This window comes from Pinus tabuliformis, chromosome 1_2, assembly GCF_031772625.1.
Source record: "Pinus tabuliformis cultivar Carrire ecotype Pingquan chromosome 1_2, CPIR1, whole genome shotgun sequence".
In the NCBI taxonomy this organism is placed as follows: domain Eukaryota; kingdom Viridiplantae; phylum Streptophyta; class Pinopsida; order Pinales; family Pinaceae; genus Pinus; species Pinus tabuliformis.
In genome coordinates, this window is record NC_142298.1 from 1,081,459,656 (window position 1) to 1,081,486,378 (window position 26,723).

The 26,723-nt window shown below is 37.4% G+C and overlaps 1 protein-coding gene across 1 annotated transcript; it reads right to left on the reverse strand.

Annotated features, from left to right (window-relative positions):
- Positions 1–11,701: 11,701 nt before the first annotated feature.
- Positions 11,702–12,411, reverse strand: LOC149209894 (uncharacterized). The gene is made up of 2 exons (XM_089398791.1): positions 12,337–12,411; positions 11,702–12,279 (listed from the first exon to the last, which is right to left on the reverse strand). The coding sequence occupies exons 1-2, from the start codon at positions 12,409–12,411 to the stop codon at positions 11,725–11,727; spliced, it is 630 nt and encodes a 209-aa protein (XP_089254917.1). The 3' UTR covers positions 11,702–11,724.
- Positions 12,412–26,723: the final 14,312 nt, after the last annotated feature.

The window sequence follows — 26,723 nt, forward strand, 5'->3', positions numbered from 1 at the left end:
TGTAAATGCAGTGTTAAGGGTTTCGGGTCCGCAGACCCGTTTCAATTGAAAATCCGCCGATATGCGGGTCCCGATGGGTCGGACCCGAAAAGAGATAAAGTGGGCCTGTAATGCATTTCGGGTCCGCCATATTTCGGCGATCACATATATGTTGCCCCCCGATCCCTCTGATTGCCGATCCGCCGACGGATCCAGGACCGTTGGATCGGGCCCCAGATCTGACGTTCCAGACCTTGTCGCGCAGCCCCCCACTTCGCATTGCCCCATATATTGCTCTGACTGGCAGAGACAAAAAGTTATAAAGCACAGTGTAAAGGGATATCGGGACCGCTAACCAAATTTTTGCAAATCCGCCGATTGGGTTCCGCCGATGGGCCGGACCCGATTTCAAATGAAAAGGGCCTCAATGCATTTTCGGGTCTGCTTGGTTCATCGCTCGTCGGAGATGTTATGTGTTAGGACCGCTGGTCCGCCGATTTGCGATTTAGCGCCAGCCGTTGGATCGGCCCGCGTCAGATCCAACAACCAACATTTAATGTTATGAACAGTGATTCGCTAAGCGCCATTTTTCATCAAAATTTGTAGTTTTAAAGGTATTTTGCTTGTTTCAAAGGGAGGGTTGGTTTATGCAGGTTTCTATGTGGTGCCTCCGCCCGCTCAAATCTAAGGCAAGCACGGATTTTCTCGGCCCATTGTACATTGCTTGTGGCTCTATTTGTGCCAAAATTCATGATTTTGCCTCGACAAATCTGTGGGCGATCCTTTTTTCATCGTATTGCAGCATTTTATCATTTAAGCGGTATTCTTGGATCGGCAAGGGCCGACAAGCTCCCAAAAGCGGCAGAAGGCCGAGCGTCGGCTATAAATGGGTGATTGGACAGTTCAAAGGCATTCGGAGGTCAAGAAGGGACCAAGTGCATGCCAAAGAGTATCAGGAAAGCGGCAGAGAGTATCAGTATTGCGGTTCAAAGCAGATGAATTCAAAATGGCCCCAGCAGATATAGCAAGCCGTCATTGAGCTATAATGGCTCACCAACTCACAGATTTGGCCATTTAAGGCAACAGGACCACTTGAAGGCAGATTAAAGGATTTTCAATGCAGATTTATGACAAGTACAATGGTCCCAGTCACATTTTGGAGCAGCGCTGCTTCCTTAATTGTGCAGTTATCACACAGAGGACAGCACGTGGCTCAAGGCACTCTTTCAGTCCATTTTTGAAGCTGCAGGACCCTGTGTAGCCCTAAAGAGCCATTTTGATGAGGCTGCTCCCTCATGCGCAACTGTTTTAAATTATTTTATGCATTCATTTCCAGCAGAACTTAGCATTAGAAGCAGTTATTGCACAGATTTTTTTTGATCTATTTTGATAGATATTTTGTAGACATTTCCTCTATGTATACCACCCTCTGCACTGTTTTAAGGGGTTGGTTGGTTGTATGACTCCTCTAGAGACTCGCTCTGTATCTGATATGATTTCTTTAATCAAAGACTGCTTAAAGCTTGGAGGATGGACTGTTTGAAGTGTTTTTAATGGTTGAAGAGTGAATGATGGAATTCATGTGCTGCTATATGGAACAATAAGTGTTTCTCACCTCTGTTATTTCAATTTCATACATGCTCAAGTCACAGAACAAAAGATTGGTCTAGAATTTGCTTAGCTGCACTCTATGCTCAGTTTCTGTGGCTGCTTAATGTTTTCCTCTTGATTTAAGCATAAATATGAATTCCTTTATGGCTCATGTTTGATCTATTTCACATATGAATGATTGTTGTTTAAGAATTCTTAGCTGCTCCTAGATAGAGCTCATTCATCTTCCCTCTGTTAGGCTGAGTGAGAGATTCTTTGTTGCCTCTCATTCCTTAGCCCTCATTCTATCCTTTTAAACTTAAGTGTTGTTTCACGAGCAGCTACCTTGCTCCTCATTCCTCTTGTGACCAAGAAAACGCACCAGCAGTCCTACTCCATGACTCCATGCCCAATGGTTTGAAACTTACCACACTATGCATTGCCTCTCTACTTGAAAACATCCTCCTTCCCACCAAACATGAACAAAACCCCTTGAACTCAATAACTAGCCTAATATCATCTTCAACAAAGCTAAATCATAAAGAGAGAGCCCTCTCTGACTGCAGGTAGGCTAGGACCTGCAGTCCAAAGATTGGTTTGTGGTTACCTCGGTCGTATCCCTTTAAGGAGCTTTAGGGACAACCTGAGTGATAACAGGACTTAAGGGATTAGATGACGAAAAAGGAATTTTGGAGTTTCCTTTACGTTCCTCTTTAGACTCTCTAAAGTTGAAAACGACCGAGTTATCTTTGTCGTTAAACTCGTTAAAACTTAATAGCGACAAACTTGTCCATAGCAGACAAGAACGAGTTTCACTATCGCTAGGCTCGTTAAAACATAGCGATGGGTTTGCCCGAAGGGAAAATTATAGAACAAGTATATGTTATCCTCCTCAAGCTTGACAAAAATAAAGAGGTACTGGTCAGCAATGACTAGGGAAAAGTGGGAAGAAAACTTGAAGAAACTTTATTGGTAGCAAGTCGCTCTTGAACATGACACTTTCACTCCGCATCCAAGTCGAGTTGGGTTGTCTCATTCACCGGTCACATCACCATGGTCCCATCACACCATCCATATTTGGGGTTAATGCTACCAGTCCACCACGTCAGTGTCGCCGATATGTTCAAGAGAAGTCATTCAGAGAATTCACCTGTGTCTCACCCGCTACAATACATTTACACTCCATTCTTTCATGACCGCCACCCTGAACCGTATGTGATCAGATCGTTTTCACCTCCATTAAAATCATTTGCTCCGTTCCATGTCATTGATGTGGGATTCATTAAGGCCCTCCTGTGACAAATCTCTTCTTGTCGACATCAACTCATTATCCAAGAAGTCGATCTAGGAACACCCCGTCCAGTACTTTGAAGCTTGCATGCCTCAATGGCAAGTTTCTCACTTCTGGCGACAGGTTTACATTGATGGCCTTCGACCGAAAGATTTTGCGTGGTGTTCGACGCTAAGTCCTTTATTCACACCACGTGAATTGTACTGCAGTACCTTGAGGGTCATTATCATTATCGGTGATTCCTCTCGCACATGTGAACATCTTACATCATTGGCTGGTAATCAGGCGATGTCTTTCCATGTTTGACTCCAGAACATCTCTCACATGGATAGACTTGTACTTCGAGTGAAGATCGAACGAGATTAAAGACCCCGGATCTAGTTTTATCCATCTGGGCTGCGATATATATTCAAGGAAATAAAGACATCAAATGTACCTCATTGTTGCACAGATAATCATCCAATCAAAGGGATGATGGCTCTACCAGAATCATCAGTCTACACTCAGACGATTGTCTGTCCTATGTACATGAAAATGAATTTATAAAGCTGAGCATGGGAATGCCTGCCTCAGCTAGATCATGAAAATATTATGAAGATAATGTATTATATTGTATCTTATTACAGGTCTCCTCTCAGCTTGAAAGAACTTCGGATCCTCATAATAAAGCATTTCACCCGACATCAAAAGATTAACGACCTCATGCTTTAGGGGGAAACTGTTATAGACATTTTTGGGCACTACAACCCCAAGCACGAAATGTCCATAAACCAAGGGCTGCTAAGTCCCTAAAAGTGTTGTTCTAACCCTAAAGAAACAAGGTTAACTGATTACAGCTTCTCCCAGAAGTTCTCCATGAAAAACGGCTCAGAACTGGTCAAAACAGGATCATTTCAGCTGCTCCATAGGCAAAGTGCGTTGCATCTCACCTAAATACACTGTGTGGGTGCGTTTCATTTCAAAAAGCCCTTCTATGGGGTGCAATGGGCGAGAAGTGACAAATGGTAGTGTCATTCCGCGAGGTGGAGAGGCATGTAATCTTCTAGAAACTTCTCCTATGACACTTGCCTCTCTGAATTCGACCAAGGATGAGTAAGAGATCATCAATCTCCAAGTGGAAGCAAGAACTATTAGAGGGAAGACACTAATCAAATCACAAGCTGACTCATCTCCCTTATAGATATCTATATATGGATCCATCATCCCAGAGATCGAGAGGCTGGAATTTTGCATATTGTAAGGAATTGTTGTTGGTTTCTTGAGACAACATCAGATTGTTGGGTGATCTAAGCTTTGTATGAGGTGAAGAGGGGCTTCCTTGCTGAGAGGATGATGCTGGGTCAGAACAACTGGTTGTAACTCCCTTGGCTCTTTCTTGTTTATCAATAAAAGCTATTCAAGTTTTCCTCCATACTCTTGTGTCATTTATGTTTTATGCATTTGTATGGTCAATTTACATCTGATCCTAGATTGTTTATGATTATATATCCATGTTCTTGTATAGTGCTATGCTACTGTGATCTTACAGGTACTCTATGAAGCTGGGCGTGCAAGGGAACAAGTAGCGAAAGACTATCAAGAGAGAGAGGAATCGAACTAGGAGATTAATGCAAGACAGAGGTTGGTCTTCTTTGTTCTTCTCTCATCTATATTTCATAAAGGAAAAACGAAAGTAGCTTTACTTTGTTTGTTTCTAAGGTAGCTATCACACCTTAGTGGGATAAGCAGTTCTGTGTAGACACTTTTCCCTGTAACACTAACACTTCAATATCTTGCAGGATACTCATTCCATGGCAATAGTAAATGGAACCAACTACATTCCAACTACACAAACCTATTATTTGTTGTTTTCTCTTAGAAATAACCCATAACGGAAATCTCAATATGTCGATAGTTTGACATCCACTTTAACAAGGGAAAGATGGATGGATGGTGATGTCAGGCAAGAGGTCTTTCAAATCCTCTTTTCATTCATTAAACACAAAGAATATTTTTTCAAAGGAAGGAGACAACCAAATTTAATGTGTTGGAAAAGGCATTAGAATTCCATTGGAATCGGAGGAAAACCTGACAAATATTTGGTTTGATTCTAGGGAGAAGGGAGACTTTGTGGCACAATTCAAGATGTTTGACTTTGAGTTGTGAAACCATACTAGCATAGGACTTTAAACATAGGCTTAACCAAATGGCACCTTAAATTTAAAGTCACTTCTTATACATAACTTATGTCTATGCCTTTTAGGATAGGAAAATTTATTTTTGGCTTCTAAATAATCTTTCATCTCCTCTCTAAAGCAATCACAATTTATTTTTGGCTAAAAGTAAACTTTATTCTCTCCAATGGAATCCTTTAGGCATGTAATCATTTAGAATTCATCTTGTAATGATTTCCAATGCCTCTCATTTGGGTCAAAGAGTGATTTGAATTATCTTATTTGTGTATTAGAGTGCACCTATGTGCATGGAGGGGAACATTCAGTGACACCCAAAAATTCATTGCATGTAATTACAATTGAAAGATTTAGCAGTACCTATGCCTAGTTCGAAGAGTAGCCTTTGCCAAGACCTCTCATGAATAGACCTCTAATTTCTAATTTGTTGCAGTTGATAGATAGCCCTTTTCCAAATCTGTGCAGTCTTCATAATTTTTCTTTTATCATATTAAAACTTGAGCATGAAAACCTCGTTATTAGTGTTGGAAACCATGCATTTTGTGCCGCTGGTTTCACCATCATCAATAGTTGATTTATTAACATCAAATCCAGCCCTAGACACATCCTTGGTGCTAGAAACCATGTATTTTGGGCTACTAGTTTCACCATCTTCAATAGCTAATTTATTACGTTCAAATCTAGGCCTTGACACATCATTTTCAAAAGTTGGTATGGGAATGGTAATTTCCATGTTGTTGGAAGTACTAATTTTTTCATTTATAAATGTCACCTATTCATTTTCAGACGCATAAGTTTTCTCACCTTTCAATTCTGGGCTATTTTCTTCATCATCTAATACAAGATTGCTCTCCTCTTCTTCAAGTATGGCCTTTTATGACCAACCTATTTAGAACAACATAGAAGACCTGCTAGCTTTAGTGTAATGACCTCAAGAAAACGTTGTTTGATAAATACATATTTTGTTGAAAATAGCAACAAGAAATGATAAAAATAGAATCTAGAATATTCCAATTTTAATTTGTCCTTGAATTAAAATCGAATTTAGTCTCACCAGCTACTTGGAAATAATTAATTATTTCGTTATGGATTAATTAGTTGGATAAATTCAAGTTAGAAGTCTTTATGAAGTCATGCAATAGTTATCCCTTAAATTAAGGAGATTATCCCTTAATTAAGGAGATAAGGTTGAGTTATATTTGAGTTGTAATTAGTTAACTTAGTTTACTAAGTTAAGTCCAGTTAAATTAATTCCATGTTGTTTGAGGAACTAATTGTGAGTTATCAGTCAATTGATGCATGTATGCACTCAACAAGTGTACTCCAGATAACTGGAGATTCCCTCATCAGTAACTCATGCATGTCTATTCTGAGAAAGACCTAGTTGAGATTAAATTCAAGGACAATGTACTATCAGTTGCATGTTTTCTCCTATAAAGGAAACTCATGCATGCAGAAGGAATAAGGTTCCTTGAGGATTGCATAGTTTTGGAGGATCAGTGTTCCACTTGGTTGAGAGTCTTCCACTTGGTAACAAGAGGATCACCCAGGAGAAACTGCACAATGAAATAAGATGCTTGGAGGGTAGAGAGGAAGGCTTGAGAGAAGCCTGGATTATCTGTGAGCATCTGTGAGGATTGTACTGAGAGCTGGTTAGCTGTGAGAGCTAAGGCTTTGTATAATTCTGATGTATTTCCACCTTGTATGATAATACAAATAGTGGAGTTTTTAGCTGAGGCTTTCCTTGAGGTATTTTCATGTGTATTGTGGATTGATTCTTCTTCTTCTGGTTATATGTGTTCAACTTGATCTTGCTCAATCTTTAAGCTTTCGCAAATTGATAGTAGAATTATGTTATAGTATTTTGCTTTGATTTATATTGCATTATCGGGTTGAACTACAACATATTTTCTACATGTCAGGAGAGAGCTAGATCGGTAGAGAAATTTCTACGTATTTTCATAAAAAAAAAGCTAATGCCTTCTCGCTCACGCCTTCTACCTCACAATAGATTTCACTAGCAAAACCCATATATAGTGGCTATTTGTAAGCCATCCTTAATCTTTAGGTAAATCTCTAATTCATCTTCTCCCTTTTATAGCATATTGAAATGGTTCTCAGGTGATATGAAATTGTGAATGGTTCTTCGTTGCAGGGGCATTTATGGGAGAAAATTAGCAATCTTGTTCTTACATCTAAACTTCAATTGTGCCTTTCTTTTTTTCCATTGACATTGCAAGGTTGATCTATTAATAAACCAGATGGAAATTTTTTCTACAAGTGTTATTAATCTAGGAACTTAAACCCAACTTTTTTTTATATATTTTTATATTTTATAATATTCTACTATTTTTAATTAAAAATTATACTATTTAATTTTATTAAAGTTATTTTTTATTTCTAATTAAAAACAATTTTAATTACTTATTACTTTAATTATTGATAATATTACAATTAATGAAAACTTTCGTCCTTTCTGTGATCTTGGTACGATAACAAGATTCAACTACTTCCCGAAGTAGAGGACATGTCATTTTCTGTCTATAAGCACTCTACATGTATGATAACCAATTGTAGATTTATTCTTAATTAGTTAACAATGAATTGCTAATTTCTTGTTGATTTTCTTTCAAAGTAGGGAAATGACTGTAATGAACTTGGTTGGCCTACAATCAACACATTGTAGCTCTTTCAAAACCTAACTCTTGCAAACTCCATGCTTCTAGATTATCATAGTACATTACATATTAGTAGTATTACCTTACTATTTACCGCCAAGGATTTGTATGTTTTTATTGTACATGATTAAGCCAACGTGTTAAATCCAAACCCAACTTGAGACTAATGTCCCCATAAATTTCATTTTTATCAGAGGAATCACTTGTAAGCTACCTTAGAAAAGATTAATAAAGACATCATGTTCAATATCCATGTCAAGAAATATGCATCTAATGTTGAATTTAATAGTTCATCAAATAAACCCTTCTACATGCTAAAACAATATAGATATAGGGAGCAAAACTTAGGTTCCTTTGATTAAGAGGATAATATTTAAACATCCAACAAACATAGAACTCTAGGTAAGAACAAGATTAACATTCAAGCACAAATGAGAGGATTCTTAGAAATTTTTAGTTTCATATAATTGCCAAGGTCCTAATCCTTAAACATTTGTACAGGAATAGGAAGGAAAAATAAAATGCATTCTAACAAAAATCCAATGTTAATAATGGTGACACTAGCGTTCTCACATGTACAATTAATTGAATTTGCAAATCTTTGCCATATTACAAAATCAATGTGTACAACTCTAGCAAGCCAATTTGATGAATTTGTAAAATACTACTTTTAGGAGGAGAAGATAATGTGAGGCACATCAGAAATATATCAATGTGCACTTCCATATTTTAGGAAGAATATGTTTAGCATATGTTTAAAATTTATTATATAGCATGATCAAGAATGCAAAATGGCAGGAACAATGGTTCGTAGGTAGAAGGAGTTGGTGAAAATTAATAATAAACCCCTTTTACAACATCGTTTCCCAGGGTAGCATGAGAATTTTGTGATCCACTCATTTGTTGCTTGAGTGGCAATATTAGGGATGCAATATATGATTGATTTGACCCTAAAAGGATCACTATCACTTAAGTGACATTTCTCTTCTTTGAGTATTTTTGAGCTACAAATAAATTAGCCTTATTATCATCTACCAAAAGCTGGAGAAGTGTTCTAACATGCAACACCAAACAAATCAGAGTAACACTCCAAATTGTCTTACAATAAGAGAGCAAGTGCAAAATTTGGAATGACTAGAAGTTTTAATTTAGAATACCAAAGGCATTTGATTATGACTTTGCAAATCGCAATGTCTTTTAGTTGTTACCAAAATATTGAAAAGCCCATGTTGTGTTCAACGATGACATTTAGGTTTTCCTACAATGACTGATTATGTTGACTATCTTACAATGCAACCTGTGTAACAAAGCCACAACTTTTCAATAAGTGAAATATTTGTTAAACACACATGGACATCAAAGAATAGGAAAGATAAATCAGTGAGTACATTTTTTTATTAACATCAGATATACATTTATAGTACAACATATGACTCTTGGGTTTCAGATCCCAAGGTCTCTTGGACTGCTTTTGTCCATTCGACTTCCACACTAACCCATTAGGATTAGGTGTCCAACATTCCCCCCCTTAATCCGAAGGGTTATGTATGAGTCCAAGAAGAGAGCTGTAATACAAAATGTGCAAAAAATGCATGGCAGCACTAGGCTGAATGTGCTCTATGAAATGTTGGTAAAAAAAGGGTGGTGGTTTAAGGATGACCACCAACACTGGAACGCTTAGTGCAGTTCCCGGAACTCTTCCAAAACTGGCAAGAAGCTGGAGTCTTCTGCTAGCGGAAGTGTTCTCAATCTGTGATGGTTTAAGGATGACCAACAACGCTGGAATGCTTAATGCAATTCCTGGAACTCTTCCAAAGCTGGCAAGAAGCTGGAGTCTTCTGCTAGAGGAATTGTTCTTATCTGTGATGGTTTAAGGATGACCAACAACTCTGCGATTCCTGGAACTCTTCCAAAGCTGGCAAGAAGCTGGAGTCTCTGCTAGAGGAAGTGTCCCAGATTGCCAACTGAAGGCATGTTCAGGCATCTTTGTCTCTGGCTACAACTCTGAAACTGGTGTGGCAGGTTGTGGCTCAGGCTCGCTTGATGTGACTTTGAAGCTTGTAAATGACCATCATTTCCCCCCCTGTCAGGTACAAGGTGAGAAGATGGAGAAAACTCAACTGCAAGACTGTTCAATATTCTGGAACAAGTTCTGACATGTGTTTGGAATATCTTCTTGGCTGTTGATGCCCATTGCCAAGAAGCGATCCATCCAAGATGAATCTTTGTTCTTGCAGGACGTTTGTTTTTGAAGCATCTGTGTGAAGAATGGCTGGTTTTATGACAATGCTTACATGGATGAAGATCAAAACAGTGATCTTTCAGATGGCCAACTCGGTCACAGTGTTGGCATTTCACGATCTGTTGTTGTTGTTGTTGTTGTTGCTGTGGAAGAGGGGCAGAATCTGAAACAGCTGGAGGTGAACTGTCATGAGGAGCAAGTGAACTGTCATGAATGAATCCAGCACTCTGAAACTAAATGGGCTTGGCATAGTCTGGAATATGAAAGGACAAGTCCTTGTCATATCCAAGACCAGTTTTGTGCTTGTTGTGGACAAGCTGTTCCCAAGGTCTGATGATGGGCTTGGGAAGTGCAGACTGAGTTTCTGCATTTGTATATACAACTGCTGCTTTATTTGAATGAACTGTAACATTATTAACATGCTGCTGATGGGTGGTTGTCTCAATGTTCTGAACAAAAACAGGTTCAGAATGGTGTCTATTTTGATGTAGCTCTTCTTGCTGTAGCTGTGATTCAATCTGTAAAAAATCAATCTTTTCCTGTGCATTATATAAGCATGTCTGAATTTCTGAGAGAGATCTTTTGCTGATTTGTAATGTGTCATCAACAGTAGATTGTATAAGAGTTTTCATGAACTCTAATACTTCACTGATTCTGGCCATTTATGCGTTAAAAACTTATCAAAACTACTACTTAATGCAGAAAAGTAATACCCACTCACAGTACACAGCAATATCCTTTATAAATGTCAGCAAATGATCAGTGTGCAATATAAAAGATTACAATCAGCCCACCAAACTCTTTTGCAGCAGTGGAATCAAGGAATCAATGAGTTTTAAATACAGTGCTACACTAGAGCAGCAACAACTGCAAACTTTCTTGGATCCTTCAAATACTCCTTCCCTTTTGAATCAGAAATGATGGCTAACAAAACTTCAACAATTATAACACTGTCATGGACAGAACTTGAATGCTCATATATAAATGCTTTGACTAGGGTACGAACAAATATTTCCTGATCTTGCCACTAGTTTGCTTCAATATTGGAGATACCAAATTTCTGCTTCTCGCTGGTCCGATCTATTCGCTGGAATGGCTGGAAATTTAGTGAGCTCAACCTGTAGCAGAGTCGGTTTACAAAGGCAAAGTCATTTGGTCTTCTGCATGGAGATCAACGCACAGACCAGCTTATGCACAGTCTCACAGTGAGCAACAATGCATAAAATCCAACAGTTTACTACAAGAAAGAAAGAGATGTTTTCTGTATATAGTGAAAAACGTTTGACAAATAAATTCCCACTGAGAGCTGAGAAGGTAGACTTTATAAAAATAGAACAAGAAGTTCAATTGCTGAGCGTGAAGTGTATGATGCAGTGATATTGAAGACAGTGTAATACACCAATGTAATACACCAGAACAGTGTCCAATATACGCGGAAGCCAGTCACAGTTTCAACACAGGGAACGTTCAAAATGCACCAGCGTACAGCACACAGCAAAGGAACAAAACGCACCAGCGTACGGCCCTTCAACTAAACTGTTGAATCGAATGGTTGTTTATGATTATGATTGTAGGTTCAGTGAACATTCAATGTAGAGATATCATAGAGGCATACGGGCCTCCAAAAGCTCCTACCATTGCTGATTACGATGTTAAACTCACATTGAGCAACAATTTCAGAGATACAAATAGATGAATATAGTACAACTGTACATCTTCAACTTTAGGGAAAAGTAGATAGGACATCCTCTGGATCAATCGGTTCTTTACATGTCATACACTTTCAGGTCCTTCCAACAGCCTTGTACTCTCATAGGAAGGTCCAAGATCTTGTTTGTCATGGAAAAGAGAGGCGTAATAAGCTGGATCATAAATAGAACCTCCTAATACATTATCCTCAATTGAAATTTGTCTAGCATGAGCAGGACTTGGTGGATTTGAAAAACCAGGCCTGTTCTCAAAGTCGGCAGGTTGATAAACAGAAGAAATATCTGAAGATACTCCCAACCTATATATCTGGAACCATATGAATGAGGATATCAATCGAACAGAAAACCCAATAGCTTGCATCCAAAATACAACCTTTAGTGAAAATACTGAAAACTTTCCAAATTGAAGGGGCTCGATGTTCCATATCTCACTAGCGAAAAGAATAAACCAGGCAATGTCAAGAGCAAGTGCAGAGGCCAGCAGTACTGCATAAGTCCGACCCAGACTCTGACTGCTACTCTCTATAGCAACTAAAGCAAATAAAGCCACTGCCAAGTTAATTAGCAGAACGCCTGTATAACATGCACCAAGAGACCCAATCAAAGCACATGCAATCAACTATCTACGTCCATAACATAAACAAATACAAAGAAGCGATTTGGTGCAACTGGTTGCCTCTTCAATGTTAACTCCTCCATTCTTCTCTGCATCGGGAATCGACTTTTCCGGGTCACCAACGAGGTTCCCCATCTCGAGAGACGGGTCAATCTTTGTGGACCGCAAAACTGAAAGTGCGTGCTACTACACTATCACCATGTGAAAGAGAATAAAGATATCAATTCACAGCATAGAAAGCTTCATTCAACCCGCAACACAACATCACCAGGAAATCACGAGAAAAGTGAGAGCTGCAATCGATGAGGACTCTGTAGCTGCAATCGTTTTCAGCATGTCTCCATTAGTTATCTCAGACAATCATTCTCAAAAACTTGAATAAATAACTCCAACAAACCAATAGAATCATTATCGGGGTGAGAGATTAATTGTAGTCGGTGCCAGTATTCCAGTTGTATCATCTGCAGCCTTCTCCTAATATTCAGAGTTTCTTGCGAAGTTAGAGAAAACCAGTAGATTGGTATTGATGGATTGTAGATTACATTGATTTTCGGCCGAGAGAATGGGTTTATCTAAACTGTGGGATGCCCGGACAGTGGGTGGCCCTTTCTGCAAGCAAGCTTTGGTGCGATGTGCGTTCGTTACGCTCCCCCCACAGAAAGCTCAATGGGCTTTTTCCACAAACTGATTGGTTGAGTCTCTGAATGGTGATGATTTTTTTTTTTTTTTTGTTTAACCGACAGTCACAAAAAGCTCTCAGACCGCCGAAGGTGTGCCAAGCACAAGGCCCGCAGTCTGGTGAACAGCTTATTAACAACAAGTTCAAACAGAATCCAGTTCTCTATAACACTATTGATTCGCCGGGTGAAAGAGCAAATAGCCTACCACTGTCAGCGACCAAGAGTAGCCTCGTTCGTCACAGTAGCTCCCCTGCAGGAGTTTTGTCCCGGATGAATTCTGATGGTGAGGCAGCAAAACCTTTTTCCTTCAGAAATCCTACTTTCACACGTCAAAGGCAGGAAAACGATGAAAACAACGCGGACTGGGCCGAGAAAGGTCCGAAGAAACTTGCATTCAATAGATAATAGATTTCAGAAAACAGAGGCAGACGCAGCACAGCACACGACGCGTTGCAAATGAACGAGAGAGGCGTTTGAGGACAGAATAATGGCAGAAGCGTTTTTGCATTTTTGCATGGGAGAATACAAAAAACACATAGCTGACAAGCGCAGAGATACCGTGTCAGACCATGTCAGAGGCAGAGCAGCGCAGGACAGAGCAACGATATTCAATTACTAGCATATCCCAGGCAGAGGCAGAGCAGCGCAGTGCTCAGGGCAGAGGCGTTGATGACAGAGGCGTTATAAGGCAGCGCTTGAAAAGAATATGGCAGAGGGCCAGGACTGCTCACAACAGAGGAATGGCAGCGCTGAAACAGGTGGCTCACAGAAACAGGTGGCTCACAATGGAGCAGGGCAGGAGATCGCCCGCTCTGATACCATGTTAAACACACATGGACAACAAAGAATAGGAAAGATAAATCAGTGAGTACTTTTTTTATTAACATCAGATATACATTTATAGTACAACATATGACTCTTGGGTTTCAGATCCCAAGGTCTCTTGGACTGCTTTTGTCCATTCGACTTCCACACTAACCCATTAGGATTAGGTGTCCAACAATATTATTCAAATAATAATATCTAAATATGTTATTGATGTATATTTAAAATGATGACTGTGTTGGGATTAAGGATTTCACTATCTATTTTTTCAATAAGAAATCAAGGTGCATCTTTTGTGTTTCAAGGCACAACTGCAGTGGTCCTGGTGGGGGTTGGTTGCATCATTAAAGGTCACTGGTGGAACATTAGTTGATCATACCTTCCTCTTCCTAGGAGCCGGAGAGGTCAATGCAGCTCTATGTGTGAACCATGCAAATGAGTCAGAGATGAGTTACTTTACACTAATTGAAAATAATGGTGACCTTATCTTCCAAGATCGTATGCAAAATTTCTAGGTCGGGCACCAATTTCTATAAGCAGAGATGGGTTTATTAAATTTTATTTTTCTTGTTATGAAATTAAAAGGCTTTACTTATTTATGTCTGCAACAGATGCAATATTATATCTTTCCAACCTACATAATATTATAATATAGTTTTTAAGAAAATGACTGTCAAGATTATGACTCTTTCTAAAGTGATTAGTCCAAGTTGTTGCCATTGTTTACTTCCAATTTATTCTTATCTAGATTGGATGAAGCTTCACTGTACTGGTTGGCAAGCTCCATTTCTACTTTCTAATCTGCCTAAACTCATCTTCCTCTCGCTTTTTAAAAGTTTGTGTGTGTTCTGTATCTTTATTTTCAAGAGCACATATGGTGCTTCCCATGTATACCAACTATAGTTATTTGTTACTTTGCCCCACAAACCCTACTTCCTCAACACTAGAAAAATTTATGTTGGAAAGTTAGAGGAGGAAAGACACAAAATTTCACACACACAATCACAGGAGATGCGACTCTTCAATTGATCACACAAACTTGATGATCACAATGAACCCGGTGAGGGGTATTTAAACTTTTTCTACCAACGACTCACTCAAAATAACTTAACATGCACACACACTTTAAATTCGACTTTACCTAAAAAAATACTGAACTGGAATTACTCAACTTGAATCAGTTAAATAAATCTCTAAATTTAGACAACTCTGCATGTAAGAGTAAATAGATATCTTTAACGATTTAGTTAAAAGAATTAAATCTGAAGAACTTATATAGATTTTCATTATTTCATGTCTTTTTTCTAATTCTTATAGTTTATTTAAGGCTCACAATCCTATTTGGATTCTTGTGTTGCATCCTTAAGGTGTGTCCTTAATCATTTAGGAATTAAGGGAACCCACAATCAAATCAATTGAATGCAAATATTTCTTCTCCTTAAAGTGTCTGAACTATGGTGAAAATATTTCTAGGCAAGAACAGGTATTGTGGAACTTATAGTACTTGAAATGATGAAACAGATAATGAAAGATGTCGATTTCTTCTGTAAGTTTTGGCTTTATGAGCATATATTTTGTTGTTTTCCTTGTGCAAATATTCTCGAGGGTACATACTAAGGTATTTTTACTCTCGTGGAGTAATAAATCATTGAAAGAGGCTTACGAGAAGATATGGATGGCCGACTCCAAGGTATTTTAAAATATAACACAAACCCATAAATACGAATGAGATCACTGTGTTATTTGTACATTGAAAGCACTTCTAATAACTATTGTTTTAAGGAATCCTTGCCTCCTGTTAGAGGGACTCATAGAAAAGGCAATAATGGAATCTCTTCAACATTTCAAGAGGCCATGGGCACATGAGCAGGAACCCCACAAATATCTCTTAGATGTTGTGAAGGTTTTATCTAAATTCTTAAAAGATACATTTTGAATGATTGTTAATTGAAAGTTTTGTTTCTTAATTTGCCATAGACATCCAATATGATGCAAAATACTTTTTATTGGTTTGAAGTTTCTATTTGATTATCTTTACTAGTGAAAAATGAAAATATGTCTCAAAATTTTATGGTTACATATGATTTAGGTATTTAGACCGACAATATTGATTGGGTCATCATGAGTTAGAAGAACTTTCACAAAAGGAAATAACTAGGCCTATTTCCTCTTATTGCGACATATTATGATGTTTCCGCCTGATTACCTTAATGGACGAAGCAAATGCCAAAATGCGTTTATATATAAATAGTTGTCATACCATTTTGCTTATTTGTACTCTATGTTCTTAGTTAAATATGTTAATATCAAATTGTTGATTAAGAAAAGTTCAACATTCTTTATATTGAACTAGAACCTTGCAGAAACCTATTATTGTGGCGCTCTCAAATCCAACTAGTCAGTCAAAATGCAATGCAGAGGAGGCATATAATTGGAGTAAGGTATGCTTGTATATATATTGATGACTGCAGCAGAGATCATATCAAGTTAGTTTTGGCATTTTAAATATGTTATTTTATCAAGATGGAATGACCTTATAATGACCATTATTTTTCGTTGATATTAATTCTAATAAACAAGTTGCACCGAGACTTACATTGCAGGAGTGTGCATTTTTTGCTAGTGGAAGTCCATTTGATCCTGTTACCATGAATGGAAAGACCTTTACTTACAAATCTCGTGCATTTTCACATTAGGTTTAGTGAGAAAAACACGTTCTTAGGGTTGATTATATTCATTGTAGGTTGAATTTGAATGTTGTGATTCTCTTAGTGGTGTTGGTTTTCCTTGATATTGGAACACTGCAACTGACACATTTTTCCCTTTAGTATTGGTATTTGCTTGGGTTGAATATTGTATTGTGACACAACCTTGTCCATCTTTGAGTTATGTGCTAAAAGAAAATGAACATGAATCAAAAGGATTCTCCGAGTCTTCACACTTCTATTCTTTCTTTTCTATTTTTGCAGTTTAGCAATGCATACATTTTCCCTGGGTTTGGTTTAGGAATAGTCATGTCGACAATATGATGTTGGCCGCTAATAATGATTTATTATTTCCTCCGTTTCCTATCTCAAAGAATTGAACTTGCCTATAATAATTAAAAATGCATTCATAAGAAGTTCAAATTTAGAAGTTCAAATTTAGAATACAAAAGCATCTTAGCCCAGCATTTTATTTTAAGAAACACTGTGTGAACCATTGTTGTATTAGCAAAACGTGCAATATTTAAAATTAACCTAAGTCATAATCGATATTCTTTTTGGACATTTCGTTTTGCTACAATTCAAATTAGAAAGAAGTATGGTATATCTAGGGACTTCTAAATAAATAATTATTTATTTAGAGATTAGATGCAAATGGCCAGGATTTATTTTTTATTCAAAAATATAAAAATTGCGGTTCAAAATAAATAAAAAAGTTCTTTATTTTTGTCCATTAATATCCACGACACATTTTTAATTTTCTCCTAACTTATGTCTCCGTAATTTGTATTTAGTTTGCAATGTTAGCGATTTTGAAATCATACTAACTTATTTTTAGGTAATTTGGATTTACTTTCTGTGATTAGTGATTTTTAATTCATATAGCGACATTTTTAACTTATATCACAATATTGTTATTAAAAATAGAAAGAAAGAAAAATTACACACAATACAAGTTATTCTCATATTTTCATTGATCACAAAGGTTATATAAATATAAAATATAAATTATGAGGACAAATCTAGATCCTAAAAAAGTGGATTTATGACTTGGACATGATACAATAATAATTCATACATTAAGAAACAACCACATCTAAAATATTCAGTGATAATTTGTAATAAACATAAAACACATAACAGATGACATAAAAATATTACTTTCAACACCCACTTACCAGCATAAAAACATAACCCTCAATAGCTTGAAATAAAATACCTTTTCAGCGGTTGGAAATGTTTTGTTTTTTTAACTTCAAAGCACATGACAAGAGACGATTATATAAAAAATTTAAACGCATTTCACACGCAAAATGCCTTGTTTTGCCATCAAGATCCAACTCTAGTTCCGCCCATAACATAAATGAGTGTTTAAAGGCGTAGCTCAAACACAGTTTAACCAGTTAACAATCACTTTTTAATCAAAATTTCAAAATATTGCAAGGATGTGGGCATGTCCCACGGAAACAGTGTTTAATTATCTCGTACGGAAATCCGTATCCAAAGAGCTAGATCCAACTCTAGTTCCGCCCATAACATAAATGAGTGTTTAAAGGCGTAGCTCAAACACAGTTTAACCAGTTAACAATCACTTTTTAATCAAAATTTCAAAATATTGCAAGGATGTGGGCATGTCCCACGGAAACAGTGTTTAATTATCTCGTACGGAAATCCGTATCCAAAGAGCTAATAATTATTGTGGTGTGGTTGAAAACGTGGCATGCTAATGTAATAATTCCCCTGAAATGACATCGACATTATCTATAATCACCAAGATTTTGAAATGCACAGTACCAAAAAATGGATTTGGAGTCTCGGTTAATCTCACCTCAAGCTTCTGACAACATGTTCGTAACCACGCCGTCACTTCTTACAACATATTCGTAAAACAACGCCGTCATTTTAAAGGGACGGCTTATAGCGTGTTCGTATTTTAATGCAACCTCACCTGCTAACGATGCTTTCACAGTACCGTACGCAACGGAGGGTTTACCGTATTTTCTAAGGGAGGACATGATTATTCTTCGTATGCATTCGTTCATGAATGAGAGATCGTCAATATTTCAATATCTCCTTCCTTGAAAAATTGATACAATATTTGGGAGAACCAGCAATATCGAAGGAAAAAGCACGATGGAAATGAATGAGGACATATGGAAGAGATTAACCCAAGACCTGTTAATGGTGGTTTTGGCAACACTGCCTATGGAAAGCATTGTGAGGTTTCGCGCAGTTTGCAAAAGTTGGAAGGAAATGCTTCAATTAAACAGAAAACCAGACGTGAGACAAAGAGAACACATAACTTCATTAACTTATTTGCTCAGTTACATCACTTATATAGGAAATATCTGCAACCAATTCCTAACCACACAAACTAATTCTGATCAACTGCTCATAACTAATTCTGTTCAACTGCTTCATAACTAAATCTATTTCTCATTATTTTCACATCCTCCCTTAATGGAGAAATGGATTCTCTACAATACCTAACTGACTTCTAAAAACTTCAAATTTGATTTTACCAAGGGGCTTAGTAAATATATCAGCCACATTATCCTTGGTGTTACAAAATATCAATCGAATTTCTTTTGACATAATTTTCTCACGTACAAAGTGGTACTGTAACTCAACGTGTTTTGTTCTAGCATGGTAAACTGGATTATGTGCTAATTTGATAGCACTCTGATTATCACAATTGATACATGTTGCACCACTTTGCGCTTCTTCAAGATCAGCAAGAACTCTCCGCAACCAAATAGCTTCACAGGTGGCATTGGTTAAAGCTTTGTACTCTGATTCTGTTGATGATAAAGAAACAGTTGGCTGTTTTTTACTGCTCCAAGATACGACCCCTGATCCAATATGGAATGCATAGCCAGAGGTAGATCGTCTGTCATCTGGATTTCCTGCCCAATCTGAATCAGAAAAACCTGTCAGTACAACATCAGATACATCAGTATACATAATACCAAGATTCACTGTTCCCTTTAAGTATCGGAGAACTTTCTTTGCAGCAATCCAGTGATTTCCTGAAGGCTTAGCCATGAATTGACTAAGGATACTGACTGAGTATGCAATGTCTGGCCTGGTAGTGGTGAGATAGTTCAAACTTCCCACTAACTGACGATATAATGTTCCATCTGCCTCTTTCGAACCATCTTCTTTGTACAACTTTGCATTCTGTTCTAAGGGAGTTGACATAGCTTTACAATCTATCATATTGAACTTTTTAAGAATCTCCTTTGTATATTTGCTTTGAGTGATCAATGTTTTACCAGTTTCTCTCCATACCTCAATGCCTAAACAGTAATGCATTTCACCCAAATCTTTCATTTCAAAAACCTGTGACAACTGAACTTTAATTTCTTCAATTAACTTGTGAGCACTGCCTGTTATAATAAGATCATCCACATATAAAGATATTAAAGCAACATGTCCTTTTTCATCTTTCTTAACATACAAGTTAGGATCATTTTTGCTTTTCACAAACCCATTCTGAAGAAAGAAAGTATCAATCTTTACATACCATGATCTTGGTGCCTGTTTCAAACCATACAATGCCTTTCTTAACCTGCAAACCAGATGCTCCTGTCCCTGTTTGACAAACCCTTCAGGTTGAACCAAATAAACTTCTTCCTGTAAATCACCATTTAGAAAAGCAGATTTGACATCCATTTGATGTATATTCCAATTATGTTTTGTGGCTAAGGCAATCAGTAATCTAATTGTATTCAACTTAGCTACTGGTGCAAAAGTGTCTTCATAATCAATGCCCTCCTGTTGAGCATATCCTTTTGCTACTAATCTTGCCTTAAATTTATCAATTGTACCATCTGCTTTAGATTTTGTTTTATACAACCATTTGCTTCCAATTGGAACTTTATTTTCAGGAAGTTCCACTAATTCCCATGTTTGATTTTTCATAATAGAAGCATACTCATCATTCATAGCATTAATCCATGGTTCATGTTGTTTAGCCTGCTCATAATCAATTGGTTCTTCAACATTCATTATATTAGACATTAAGGCATAGTCTTTATACCTTTCAGGAAGCCGAGTCTGTCGGGACGACCTTCTTGGTGTGGGTGTTCCATCCATGATTCGTTGGCTATGAGGTGTATCACCTCCTTGTGATGACTCACTGCTGCTAGATGTGCTCGTACTGCTGCTATCATCCTGATCCTGTACCTGTACCTGTTCCTGTTCCTGTTCCTGCTTAACCAAAGTATCAAGCTTAATATGTGCATCATTAGAAATATGCCATGTATCATTCTTTGTATTACTTTTATCAGTCTGCTCATGAAACAATACATCACGACTTGCAAATAGTTTATGGGAACTTGGATCAAACAATTTATAGGCTTTCTGATCCGTACAATATCCAATGAAAATACACTTGATGGACTTGGCATCAAGTTTTCTTTTGTTAGCTTCAGGAATATGAGCAAAAGCAGTACATCCAAAGACTTTGAAATGACTCACATCAGGTTTATAACCATAAAGAACCTCAAAAGGAGTTTGAAAAACTAATTTCTTAGTGGGACATCGATTCTTTAGATAAACAGCAGTGTTAATGGCTTCTGCCCAGAAACCATTAGAGATGTTCTTACCTTGCAGCATACTACGAGCAGATTCCACCAAGGTTCTATTCCATCGCTCAGCAACACCATTTTGCTGAGGGGTATGTGGCACTGTGAACCGTTGTTGAATTCCATTAGATTTACAATAGGTGTTAAATGCTTTTGACTTATATTCACCCCCTTGATCAGATCTGAGTATTTTAATGCACTTTCCTGTTTGTTTTTCAACCATATTTCGAAACTCTTTAAAATACTCAAATATGTCACTTTTCCTTCTAACGAAATAGACCCAGGTATATCTAGTTCTATCATCAATAAAAATAACAAAGTATGAAGCACCACCAAGAGACGTAGTTTGCATAGGTCCGCATACATCAGTGTGAATTAATTCAAGTATATCATACTTTCGTTTCTCAGTATGAACAGGAAACTCTTCTCTATGCTGCTTACCAAGTGCACAAGCTTCACATGGTAAATGTTCACACTTCATATCAGGAAGACCTTCAACCATTGTTTTCCTTTGTAACAACAATAAATCATTGTAATTGAGGTGCCCATACCTGTGATGCCATAATTCTGCTGTCGATGTCTCTTGAGATGTCAATGCAACATGGCGCTTGACTGTCACATCCAATCTGTACAATCCTCCAACCCTGGTACCTGTAGAAACAACCTTGTAGTGGTCCTGAACATCTTTCACTATACACCCCAATTTACCAAATTCTACTTTTAAATGATTATCAGTGATAGCGGAAACAGATAGCAAATTCTTTTTAAGAGCAGGTACATACATCACATTATGAATCTGTCGCATTTGTCCATTAGGTAAGTACACATTTATTATGCCATAGCCTTGAACTTTAAGTGACCTATCATCTCCTAGGTAAATGTGTGTACCATCAGATTTCTCATAATATTTATCATACCATTCTTTATTACAAGTCATGTGTGCCGATGCACCAGAATCTATAAACCAAGTATTCTCATCATCAGTTTCAGCAGACAATGCAGCATCAGAAAGAAATAACTTAAGATTTTTAAATCCATCATTCACTGAGGTGTCTTTGTTTATGTAGTTTCCATTATGCCTGTTATGTCTTTGATTTGATTCATTATTCTTTCTCCTATAGCAATCTTTTGCCAGATGTCCAGGTTTTCCACAATAATGACATACAATGTTCCTTTTAACATAAGAATCAGGAGGTGCCATACCTTTCTGCTTTGCTTGAAAACGGCCTCTGTTTCTGTCCCATGGTCTCCCTCGGAATGGTTTTTGGCCTCTTGCAGTCAAAGCCAAATCAGAACCATTTGACTCCAGTTCAAAAGTTTTCATGCGCTCTTCTTCTTGAAGAAGAATTCCAACCAATTCTTCAAATGTAGGGGGTGTCAGTCTAGCTGAGAGAGCTTAAATAAAGACTTTATAGTCTGGGACTAACCCCTTTAAAGTAACAGTTACCAAGTCTGTACTAGAAACCTTTTCACCAATATCACCAAGCTTATCACTAAAGTCTTTAATTCGGGAAACAAAGTTACTAATGCTTTCATTGGCATCCATTTTGATAGATAGCAGCTTTGTTTTTAAAAATAAAATACGATTTGCATTAGAAGTCTCATACAAACTTTTAAGAGTGTCCCATGTCGCCTTCGAAGTTTCACAGTCCCGAATGTGAGGAATAATATTGTCCTTCACTGACATACGTAGCAGCACCCTTGCTTTCACTTCACGCTTCTCCCAATCTTGAGTGTTAGTAGGAGGTTGAGGCTTGGTCTCGTCACCTTTTACAATCGGCCAGAGATTGTATGCCTCCAACACTGTGATGATCTTAAATTTCCAATTTACATAGTTTTCTCCGTCAAGTTTTGAAGACTCATTTAAATATGAATCTGCAAGGGGATTAGCCATTTCTCCACCAATGACCAAATTCAAAAAATGGCAAGCTTCTTAAACAATAATACACACCACACAATCTGAAAAATGCACCACAAAAACACCACCACAAAAACACCTTTAATAATTTGCTGCCACACACAGAAAACTGTTTACTATATCACAGGTCTCGCTGACTGTAACACAGACAACCTTCCAGTTCTCTGCAGATAACGATTCTCAGCGAAATTGGTAACTGGCTCAGATTTACAGCAATTACAGTCATACGAAAACAGTGAACGCTCGTAGGGTTATGTAACGATATTATATTTCAATGCTTGTATGTAACGATATTATATTTTAATGCCAGAAAATAGAGACGGGTCTGTAAGAAGTCGGAGCACACTCAATCTAAACGCTGGAAATGAACTCCGATCTAAACGCTGGAAATGAACTCACGGATTTGCTGCACCGGATTCAGGGCTGTCCACGCTCACCCACCAACAACGGCTCTCGACAGCACTCCTTACTGTCTCGGGCTACTCAACGGTCTTCGACAGCACACCTCGACGAAATTCCCCACGACTTGGTCTTCAAATGGTTCAGCGCTGACAGCGAAAAGGGCTCAGGGCTCACTGCACACTCTAGCGAAAAGGGCTCACTGCACACTCTAATGGCAGAGTCACTCCCTGCCCACGAAGAGAAGAGAGGTGCAAACAAAAGAGCACAGAGCTCTGATACCAAATTAAACAGAAAACCAGACGTGAGACAAAGAGAACACATAACTTCATTAACTTATTTGCTCAGTTACATCACTTATATAGGAAATATCTGCAACCAATTCCTAACCACACAAACTAATTCTGATCATCTGCTCATAACTAATTCTGTTCAACTGCTTCATAACTAAATCTATTTCTCATTATTTTCACATCCTCCCTTAATGGAGAAATGGATTATCTATTTCTCATTATTTTCACATCCTCCCTTAATGGAGAAATGGATTCTCTAGATTTAGTTATGAAGCAGTTGAACAGAATTAGTTATGAGCAATTGATCAGAATTAGTTTGTGTGGTTAGGAATTGGTTGCAGATATTTCCTATATAAGTGATGTAACTGAGCAAATAAGTTAATGAAGTTATGTGTTCTCTTTGTCTCACGTCTGGTTTTCTGTTTAATTGCTTCAATCCGCGAAGTTCAGAGAGTTAGTGGCCACCTCAGCGGTTTCTTCTAGTGAGGCATTTCTCATTGTCCGGGGAAGGAAACAGTTAACATCCCTTGATTCATCTCAGCCATTGTACGTGAGACAGTTAACATCCCTTGATTCATCTCAGCCATTGTACGTCAAAAACCTATGGATTGGTATAGAAAGTGGCTACAAATTTCAACGTCTGTCTTTGGATTTTCTTCCGAGCCCTGTTGTTGTTGTGGCAGGTTGCAAGAACATACTTTGTTGTTGGAGTGGAAAAGATGAAATTTACATATGCAATCCTGTCATCCAAACCTGGATAGAACTTCCAGAACGTATTGAAGATACAGCGTGGGATTTCATTAGTCTAGCTTTTGATACAAGCACGGCACATTGTACCCTTATCATGGGAAGGAATCCTACAGAAGATGTCAGGGTGTTTGACATGTGGAACGCCTTTGGGGAAGGACCTTCACCAGAAAGGGGCTCTACTTCACAAAATTTTATGGTGGTAGAGATGTATGATTCCAAAACTAGTATGTGGACTCAAGGGGCTCTACTTCACAAAATTTTATGGTGGTAGAGATGTATGATTCCAAAACTAGTATGTGGACTCAATTAGAAATAACTGTGGGCAATCTAGTTCGACCTCAAGGGGAAGGCATACATTCGAATGGGATATATTATTGGTTAAATGAATTACCTGACGACGGGGATTGTTTGAGCATAGTTGCATTCGATGAGCAACATAAACAATGGAATGTAATCAAGGGGCCACAGAACGTAACAGTTGACATCGTCTCACGAACACTTGGTGGCACATTTGTTACTGGTTGCGAAGGGCGCATAGTCTTAGTTTGTGCGGGTCACAAGTCTTTATGGGAACTAAGTATAGATGAAGTAGAAGGAGAGAAATGGTCTCCATTTAAAACAGTGGACGTTGAGCACGAATTGAGGAACCTGATGTTTTGCATGGACATGGCAGTGAATCACAGTGGCTGTGCTTTAGTCTTTCTACCCATGACGCATGTTTTTGCGGTTTGGAGCGAGGAAGCAAATATATTGCAGAAGATAGAGTTGGGACAGGTAGCTGACTTTTCAGAGTATATTGGTTCTCATATTTCAGTGCGTACCTTCCAAGTAAACAATATTTTCTGGCCCTAGTATACACGGGGCTGCTTATTTCAGTCTTGTTACTGCTTTTGTGTCTTACATCCGAACCTCATTCAGATATTTTTATGGGTGTGGAGAACAGTGGTATATTTTATTGTTTTTGTAAAGTCTCTAGACTTGTGTTTGAAGGGTATCTAGAACTGTTATGAATGCATGTTTTTGTTGAAACTTTATCAACACTGTCTAGAACTGCTATGAATGCATGTTTTTGTTGAAACTTTATTAGACTTCTGATCTCATATATGAATACTCGTTATCAACACTGTCTTGAATCGACACAGTTGTGTGCCATTTTTGTGGGAGAGACTAAAATCAGTTTTGCAGTGATCTATTTAATTGGGAGGTTCTTATCTCGTTTGTATCAATTCTTTAGTGTAAACTTGTAATTTTAGGTGAAATTATTTTTTCATTTTGATAATAGAATAGCATTTAAGGCATTCTGGTTGTGGGAGGTGAATGTGGAGAGATTTTAACACGAGGGAAGTAACGAGTCTTATCCTTGTAGAGCTCGCTTAAAACAGTGAGACACATATATATGTTTTGTTGACTTATTTTGAGGCAATGGGCAAACATGTTTAGTTTTGAGAAATTTTAGGGTTTTTTATGACTCAAATTTTTGTTTCTGAAAAATCCATTGATATTTTGTTTATGTAATCAAGATTATATTCATTGTACTCGGAAGAATGGTGACCTCTTTGGGCATATACGTCTATGATCTGGTATATGTTGTCAATGCAATTTACTCCTATTTTGGTTGAAATTTACTGTACAAATGACATGGCATTGTTGGTGATCATTTCAAAGTGTTTCTGCTTTACGGTATGCTGAAGATTAGTGAATTAAACGACAGAATGTTAGAGTGATAGCGAATTAAACAACAGAATGTTCGAGTGATAGTGAATTAAACGAAAGAATTTTAGAGTGATTCTTTTAGTCCTTGGAGTGATTCTGGTAAGAGATTATATTTAATTTTTAGTTTTTATTTATTGTGCATTTTTTTTAATCTATATTAATTTACCTTAACTTTATTACCTTTGTTTTGATTTTGAAAAATAAATTTATTTTCATGTTTTAAATGTGTAAAGTATCATATTTATGAATTGACAAAAAAAATAGTGAAAATGCCATTTATATTTTACTAATTGCAAACAAAAAAGAATCATTTTAAAATTTATTTTTTTTGATTAACCTGCAATTTACCATCAAATAATTGGGAACTCACTTTGGTGGATGTCCTTGTGTTGAGATATTTATCTTCCAAGTTTAAATGCCGAGTACCTCCAACATTTCAGATAAATCTGTGATTCCGCTTTGTGTCTGTTTTAAATTGAATAATGTATTTATCTTCCAAATTTAAATGCTGAGTACTTCTAATATTTCGGAGAAATCTGTGATTCCGCGTTGTGTGTGTGTTTTTTTAATCTTTT